This window comes from Lethenteron reissneri, chromosome 48, assembly GCF_015708825.2.
Source record: "Lethenteron reissneri isolate LAM-NWPU_2019-01 chromosome 48, ASM1570882v1, whole genome shotgun sequence".
In the NCBI taxonomy this organism is placed as follows: domain Eukaryota; kingdom Metazoa; phylum Chordata; class Hyperoartia; order Petromyzontiformes; family Petromyzontidae; genus Lethenteron; species Lethenteron reissneri.
Genome location: NC_083826.1, coordinates 6,639,585 through 6,648,877, shown reverse-complemented (window position 1 = coordinate 6,648,877; position 9,293 = coordinate 6,639,585). Strand labels below are relative to the sequence as shown.

Sequence of the window (9,293 nt, the reverse complement as noted above, 5' to 3'; positions counted from 1 at the left end):
ACCTGTATCAACGTTTAACCTACTCACGCCGGCTTGTGCCCGCCCTCACAGTCGGGCATATTTGCAGAATACACCACGCCGCCGTTGACCCTGGCCATTGACCGAGCAACCCAACGTTACTACCAGCTCCTTCCGCAGGAATGTGTTCGTGACTGCAAGGATCCATACTCTTTGGTTCTTTCGATAAAGTCACGTAGGTGAAAAAGTGAAAAAAAATATTTATTTTCTATTTTCGGTAAAGTCACGTAGGTGAATTTTTTTCTTTTTTTTTCACCTACGTGACATTACCGAAAGAACCAAAGTGTATAGCCAATACTTCCCTGCATGAGCAGCTCTGGAGTTCCCTCTCGTGGAGGCGCTTCTGCCGGCGGTGACGTGAGCAGGGCATTGCAAGGGCTGCACCTTTACCTTTGTAGCGAGTTGTGTGGTCTTAGGTCAGCAATGGCTGGACGAAAACGTGGCGTCACGTTAAATTCGTTGTTTTATTTTACTTCACTTGCCAACATTCCAGCTCGGATGAAATATTATTGTTAGAAATGTAATGAACTATCCGTTGCGAAGTGTTTCAAGGTGTGACCCTAGGGGTGGATAAAGGGGACCATTGAAGTGTCTTCAGAAGTAGTTCTGATACGTCTTCTTCCGTGGGCCACTCTCTACCACAGGACGCGGGTGCTCCATGATCATCATCGGAATGTATTTTGCGATCCTGCATCGTTGGCAGTGGTGCCACAAGCCCGATTAATACTAATTTTAAAAAAGCGACGACACACATTCGACAATAGCTTAAAAGAAGGAATATACAACAGGCGATGTGTCCAGGAGTAGCTCTCCTTAATGACTCTTCAAGCACAACGTTTTCCAGTCGACCATTTATTTGGTAGTTCATAGATACGCAACAAACACAAACGTACAACGCGTGTAATTCTAGTTTACCCTTTTGAGGATACTTTAGTTAAATAACTATTTCATCGCTTTGTTCTCAGTAATGAAAATACAATGATTGATATAAATTATACGATGACTCCACGGACCCACAGTAACATGCCTCCAAAGTATTCAAAAAGTTTGAAATTGCATTGATTTAAAAGCCACACCACACAGCGAGCCCCGAGTGACCGCATTCACAGGAAATATCAAGCCAATGCCACTAAAATGTAAAATATAATGTAACATCATTATCAATGACGTGAACACTTGATGACAAGGAATTGAGAGTGAGTGCTTCTTAGTACTGGGCATCTGTGAAAAAAAGAGCTTCATTGCTCATCGTATTTCATGGAGAATATATCAAGAGTCTGATTCTGACAGTAATACGGTAAAACAGGCGGCGGGAAACTTGACGGATCACTCTTTGTGTAGCTATTTGAGAAAATCCGTCGACGGAAAGAAATGATAATGGACGCAAGCACATGCTTTTGAAAAGAAAGGGTACGACGGAAAATCCCAGCATGCTTTGAATCTCAAGATGACATCATATCTCCTGAAAATCATCCTCAAACAGCTGCTGGTGGCCCACCAACTCAATGGTGCTAAAAGTGTGGCATTTAATTTTATGTGGCAGCAGAACAAGGAAATGATATACTGGTCTCCCTGTTATGAGGACTCATCGGGATAGTATAGCCATCAGAGGTATAAATAAATCACCCGTTGATTCATGAATTGATATAAATTCTTAAGCTCGTGATACTTTTCTTGATTATCGCGAATAAGAATCGATGGTTTTCAGTGTGTGTGTGTCACACACAGGCATTGATTCCACGTTCTCCCTGCAGCCACTCGATGCCGATACATTCACGGCAATGCTCAACAATAACATTATAGATTCCAATCGTGGCAATTTGTCGAATCGTCGGGGTTGCGGAGAATCATTGCTCCGACAACAGTCACCATCGCCTTGCCACTGCCAATTATATTTAAGGAATTGACACTGTGCAAACACTTTTTTGAACACGCCAAAAAAACACAATCGTAAATAATACTTTTATATTTACGTGCTAGGCAGGGCCATCGCCTAAGACGTCACGCATGATATGCTTATTTTTAAATTTTGAGGCCACAGCGTTGACGATGTGTTTTCGTTGATTGTGCTTGTTTACCACTGCCAATGCAGCAGCAACAGCGTCGCCAGATTTTTTTTCCTACACTGTGGTTATTACTTTTGCAGAAAATAGATGATTAAAAGTCCATGCCATCAGCTCGTTTGAGTCGGCGGCTATCATGTGCTGCAGACCGTATACGAGAAATGGCGATGTCATCTTGACAAGCAAAGCATGCTGTGACTTCGTGCTGTCCTTTTGGCGTCTAAACCACCTGTTTTTCCGCCAAATCGAGAATGATATTTGCACCACGAAGAACGACGCGCGCAAATATGTCCTGTGAGCGGAACCCACGGACTGAACACGGAGTGATGGAACCTCATTCAGCAGCGATCGTAACTTACATAATTTACTTACAGTAAGACTCATAAATAAGACAATGCCGACGATGGGGAAACAACAACAACAACGACAACAGACAATGAAAACGGACACGCAACTTTTCTTCATGTTCAAATAAATAATACCACCGTACGCAACTTTTGTTTTCCGACTGAAAATGTGTAAATAAATTCTGCACGTTTAAATATTATATATATATTTTTGTATACTATTTGCGCAAAGTAGGTAGTAAACGAGACGATGGTGTTTTAGCAGCCATGTGACGAACGGGTGCGACAGTTACAGCTCGAAGGAGATACGGAAGCAGCAGCATTTGTAAATGGGTGTGGTTGTCTCACCGAACAATAGCAGTGTTTGACACACCGGTGGGCATGTGAGTGGTGATGGTGGTGGTGGCAAAGTTAGTGGGCAGCGTTGGTGCGGCGGTTAGCGAACTGCGCTACGGACCCGACTAACCGAGTTTGATTCACGGCCAACACGGCCAACACCAGCGACGATCATCTGAACCCGTCCTGAGCCTCGCCTAGGTCGACTCAGTCTCAAACGAATACAAAGGTGGACAGGGCGTGGTGCTGGCCACCTTGTGTGTCGTGCCGGCCTTCATAGAGTGCTCGCTAACAGCACTTGCCACAACAGTCTGTTGTGATGGGAACGTTATATAATTCTGTACCGTGCCCTCGCTCGCTCCGATTTACGAGCGAGCGGGAATAAACTGACCAAAAAAATGCTGGCACAAGCTCACTTATAGATAACACCATGCAGCCGTATGAAAGGAGTTCGTACCAAAGTGACAAGCCGTAAGCTTTGCTTAGAAGTAAGGAAAGGTTTCATCGCACGGATGTGTTATTAAATGATGGCACTGGCTTAGACTAATGGACTCTGCTTGTGGTTGTTAGCTGTGTGGCTAAAGGTGCAGCCCTGCAATTGCTTGCACGCGGCACTGCTGGCAGAAGGGCCCTCTCGCTTGAGATAACTCTAAATAGCCCCCTCTCGGAGGGTGTTTTTAGTGCCACTCTTCCATGCAGGCCAGGTTTGGAGTACCCACACTTTTGCCCACCACACAACAACCTGACGATCAGCGAACTGTGGTTGCACCCGTTTGTACCGCGGGCTGGACAGAGACGAGGGGTATTTAATAAACTTGCCCCGTTGTGTCTATGGCCGCACACGGGGCATGGAATGAATGGAACCGGCGAACCTCTGGAGTGCAAGTCCAGTGTAACATTATTCACATCTCGATGTAGTTTACATATACGTGAAGTAGGACGTATCAATACTTACGACTCGTGAATTGACTATACACGTTTCAGAAAGAGTGGAATATTCTGTTCGGTGGGTAAAGACTAAGAAATCAGGACTTCATCTGACTGGCATCTTTCATAAGAGTTGGCAAAAATAATGATTCCTTTGCTTCCACGGAACATAAACGGCCTCTCTTTAGTTTTGTGTGTGCGTGTAACGCCATGCACAACCGCGTGTGCATTTGACGGCTCCGTTTCCAGTTCAGCAGTTCAAACGTATTATTAGACCGCAAATTCTTCAAGATTTTAGACCAAGTCGGAGGAGCTTTCTCGCCGCAAAGCTTCACGAAACGTCATTTAATCGATCTAAATAATAAAACGCACGCGCGTTCATTCGCCTGTCCACGCCAATTTAGACAGCCGTGCAGGTCGGTGTGTCCGTCCATCCGTCCGTGCGCGAGTGCGCGCAAGTGTACACGAGTGTGCCCGAGTGTGCCGGAGTTTTGCGTGAGAATTCCGTGGGGTTTTGCGGGTGTGCAGTGGCAGTGCTGGCCCATTTGGGGGCAGCCACAGTGTGTGTGGCGGTTCGCACGCTGCGCTACGAACCCGGCGATCCAAGTTCGATTCCCGCTCACGGCTACCAACACAGGTCCTGGGCCTCCCCTAGGTCGACTCAGCCTCAAATGAGTACCTCGTGCGGTGTGTAAAAACATTGCCACTGGGGAGACAAAGACGGCCTGGCGTGGTGCTGGCCAACCACCCCCTTGTGTGACGTGCCAGTCTTGATAGGTACTCGCTAACAGCACTTGCCCCAAACATATATTGAGGCTATACTGGGGCTCTTTGTCTTTGTATCCAACTTATAGAATGCAGATGCATGTAATGTTTTCCATATTAGTGGTGAACGTCCACTGCATTTCAGGTCATCACCTTGCAAAGAAATAAATTTCGTATGTACGGAGGTATTTTTGAAACTTTTTTTTTGTTTTTTGGCCGACGAAAAGAGCACAGCTGCACCCGTGCTGCTGATGACTCAAAGGAGGTTTGAAACCCCACGTAAAATGATTCGTCTGTTGAGAATGCACACGCATGTGCGCGCGTGCCGATGCTTTCGCGTATATGTCGTGGTATGCGTAAGGAAACTGGTAGCAGTTGACGGGATATCGACACAAACTCATCTAAACCACGGTTAAAAGGATTTCTTTGTGTGTGCATGCACGTGTGTGTGTGTGTCGAGCGGTGGTGTAGCGGTTAGCGCGCTGCGCTATGAACCCGGCCACCTGGGTTCAATTCCCGTTCACGGCCAACACCAGTGGCGATTATCTGAACCGGTCCTAGGCCTCTCCTAGGTCGACTCAGCCTCAAATGAGTACCTGGCGCGGTGTGTAAACATTGCCACTAGGGAGACAAAGGCGGTCGGGCGTGGTGCTGGCCACCCACCCCCTCGTGTACCGTTCCGGCCTTCATAGGTGCTCGCTTACAGCACTTGCCCCTGCAGTCTGTTAAGGCTATACGGGGGATCTTTTCTTTGTGTAACCAGAGTCGGAGGTGGCCACTGCTTTTGACGCCCAGTGGGCATGTCACGGTGCCAACGAGGTGAAAAGCTCATGCCCTTCTCGGTCAACTTTTCTCTCGTGATCAAAGCCATAGATATTACTCCGCTGTGTGGCCTCCGGCCATACGTTGTTGGGTAGTCATGGCAATCCGGCTGGACTGTGTTACTTGTTTCCTTTAGTTTACACGTTTCTTCAATGCATCACTTTCTTGCAGTGAACTGTCAATTGCCCGCGATGGTACGTGAAACCCCAAGTTAGTCTGTGCTCATGGCGTACCCAGCGGTTTGTGAATTTTCCATAATGTGAGTAATAATTTAATAATCGTTTTCAGCGCCTAAGTCAATTCACCGCTGGACGGACTAGGCAAAGCTGCGTCGTCTTTTTGGGGGGTTGTTTGACCATACTTCACCACGCTGGTCAGTGCGGATTTGCTGAACCAGGGTGATATCACTCGCCACTGATGTTAGCCCTTGCTGGGAATTTAACTCGGTCCTTCTGGGTTCACAGCATTGGGCATTAATCACTGCGCTCATGCTTGCACCCTGGGTTTTCCATAAGGGACGATTTATAATAAATCAGTTTCAGACATTGTACATTTAATATACCATAGGTATTATTTTCAAAGTACACACTTCTTTGGTGAGTTAATACGTTTGGCGGGTGCCCTTTGCCAAAATAGTTTCAGACGATAAAACGCGAATGTAATAAGTGATCTGTTTTTTTATGCCTCTCTTGTTATTTTGCATCTACACCTTGATATAATTTTTGGAGTTCCGATTAGTCGTAAACAAAAATCCACACATTTTCCACTCGTGCCCTATCCCCTCCCATCACGGTTCAGTGCAGCACACCACAGCGCCTTACGTTAAATGCTGCACTTTTAACCCCCACAACATGTCAGGTAAAAGGTGGCAGCCCTGCAATTACTCGCTCACACCACCGCTGGCGGAAGGGCCTCCGCTTGAGGGGAGTCGCTTGAGAGCCCCTCGAGGGTGCTTGGCCTACTCTTCCACACTATCCGGACGTATTTTAAGAGCGCGAGAGTAGCCACACTTTACCCCACGGCACGTGACCTGCCTATCGACTCGCTGTGCTGTACCCCATCTCTACTGCCGGGTCGACAGATGTGAGGAGGGAGAGGGGGAAGCTATAAATCTTGCCGAAGATCTAACGTAACGTAACATAAATTAACATGTAAAATTAAAAACCGCGTCGTTTAAATAGTTCAACGTACGTATCGTTATAGCAATAACACGCTCTTGCTTGCATGCATTTTCACTGGGTGACAACAGTGCAAAATCAGAAAGTGGAGGAAATTCAGAGGTCAGTAAAGTAGTTTCCAAAATGCCTTCGTGGTGCTCGGCGATGAGTTTGCAAACCCAATGAGCGATCGTAACTTCATTTTCTCGATGTTTAACGTCCCACCGAGGGCTGGATCGCCCCTTGGAGCAAACGATCGATAACAACTTCAGTCGGTTTATCCTTCGCGCGCACCCGACTAAAGCGACGTTTCGTACTCTCCACTGTTGGCGACTGATACCCGGGCGGAAGTAATTGTAATTAAGTGAGCGCTCATCTTCGTCACCTCTGTGTTTTTGTTGGGGTTCTTGAATTAATTTAATAAAAGAGGACCGATTAATAAGGTTTGGAATGCGACAGATTGTTCGAGAGAATCTCTCGACACGTTCATTGACCTCGCTCGTTCGTCGCGTTTCGATATTCCGTCATGGGTCATATTTTTTCAGTTGCTCACTCATTACCGCCGCCGTAAGTGAATCGAAAACTCTTCCGAGAGCCGATGATTGCCACGCTGCAGCGACTTAGAGCTAGCTCCGCAATGCGTTGCTCCAGTGCCAAATTGGTAGCTGCGTGTAGAATGGCAGCAGCAATCGGAGGGGTTCTAAGGCTCCTTTTAATTTGCCGACTACAGTAACTCGCCTTGCCAGGAATTCGTAAAAACGCCCTCAACTGAGATAAGTGCGCAACGCGTACACGCACGCATGTACACGTGCGCACACACACACACACTCCGCACGAAGAAATTAGCAATTTCCTCTCGCGGCGGACACTGATCGGCTGCAGCCGGGCCTTACGATGAAGGCGCCGAATTTGTGTCGAAACATCTTTGTTGAGCATGACCGTATAATTTTAAAGTTGTTTTTGGGGGTTTTTTATGACACCATTAATGTTACTTGAATTGTTATCGCTTCCTGCGGAATATCCCGTGTCATTTCGCGGCGGGTTTTTTTGTTGTACGTTGGCGACCTCTAAAGATGCGGTGGCAAGCGGAGGTCTCCTATCCGATGCCGGTTCTCCCTCGCCTCCGGATCCCGGCAAGCGCACTCGCCTTGGAAGTCACATGGCTGTCCGAATGGGATCACCTGCAGGGCCAAGCGAAACAAAAACGCAACAGTTAGATTTGATTGCCACATTTACAGGTCACCCTCCTCACCCCCCCCCCCCCCCATATATTTACATTCGAAGTAAAGTCAGGGTCGAATGATGGTCCAGGGACTCACTGATTCAGACCAGTCACCACTCTACTCACTGGCGGTCGGGTCACCGCCAATGCCAGTCTGCTGTCGCTACTGCCATGGTTGCTGCTCAAATGAACTCGGTTTACTCCTCAACTCATGTTAAGGATTCGGTCTACCAGACTGACCGTTTTACATCGATTCATCTACACCGTGTTTGGCCACCAATACTGCAGATCACAACACGACTCTGCTTTGCAACGCGCGACGTTGGAATTCCCTCCCATCGTCTGTTGTTCCAAGATCTTACAATCTTTCTCAACTCCAGGAACGTATTCGCTGCTTGGTGTTCTGCGCGTCTTTGGGCCTGTGCTCAGCAACTGAGATAAACAATGAAAATGCTGGGGTTCCCTTTACCAATAATAGGAAAGATGACCAATTATTGCATACTCAACAAAAGTCATCGCGATTTTCTGCTTGGATGGGATTCGTCTTCTTGTTTCTAGCTCTAAACTAGTGGTGGTAATTCCATATATCTATGACAAGGATCAGACTTTTAATCGGACAACCACTCTTGCAATATTTTCTAACATTAGCAGAAAGCTGCTTTTGGCCGTATGCTTTTACACAGCCACAAACGAGCTTTTTAAAATATTCCGCAGAAGGTGAGTCTCATATTTACTGAACACTTGAAACTCCTCTCTCAGGGTTTATAATCTCACGGGCGCTTAAATCTCTGTTTGAGTACAACTTGAAAAATCGTCGGTTGTTCCCAAAATCCGAATCGGATGGAAAGCACCCGGCGAAGGTTTTTACAGCTTGTCTCTACCACACAGCTCCCACACTGCTCGCAAAACAGTCGCCCCCCACCCTCCCAGCTTCTCACAGCAAACATCGAAGGCTAACAGAAGATGGTGCTAAGAATAATCCAGGGGCAATTCCTCAGCTGCCTATTTCTGGAACTCTTACGATAGGAAGGGATGTTGCTACCGTGGCATAATGGTTAGCACGCCGGACTTGCAATTTGGAGCTCGCTGGCTTGATTCCATCTTCCAGCACGGTGGTTGAAGCAATGGCAGCAAGTTTCTTAAGTCACCCCAAACGCCCCCCACCCACCCTTCACCGCCTCTAGTCCACAGGGCAGTGCAAATGGGTACTCCAGTTAGTCGATCGGCGGGTTGCGAGGGGTAAAGTGTGGGTTACACCCGCCTCCGATGGCACGTGGCTAGCGCTAAAAAGAGACATCGACCAAAAAAAACCCTATTAAGATTTCGACGCAGTGGGCGGTCCTTCGGCGGCCAGCAGCGGCGTGAGCAAGCGCTTGCACGGCTGCGCCTTGTGAACTGGAGCAAAGAGGGGGCGGCGTTATGGCATTGGGCCGAGAAAACGTTTTCGTTTGGCCACTCTCTCGTCCGGGCACTCCGCAGCCCCATGAATTGGCCCTTTTCATTCAACCTCGGCTTTCATCGCTGCCACAAAGAGAAGGTATGAGCGATGTATTTTTTCTGCTGCTGCTGGATACCGTCCACCCCCCCCCCCCCGCTCCGCCCCCCCAGCTAATGCGCCCCGAAGTACGTCTGCTAC

General features: G+C 47.7%; 1 protein-coding gene across 1 annotated transcript in view; it reads right to left on the bottom strand.

Moving 5' to 3' along the window:
* Positions 1–865: 865 nt before the first annotated feature.
* Positions 866–9,293, bottom strand: part of LOC133354584 (pappalysin-1-like) — a 126,609-nt gene continuing 118,181 nt past the window's right edge. Inside the window, 1 exon segment of the mRNA XM_061571534.1 lies at positions 866–7,616. Within this exon segment, the coding sequence (XP_061427518.1) occupies positions 7,503–7,616 (114 nt within the window). The 3' untranslated portion in view covers positions 866–7,502.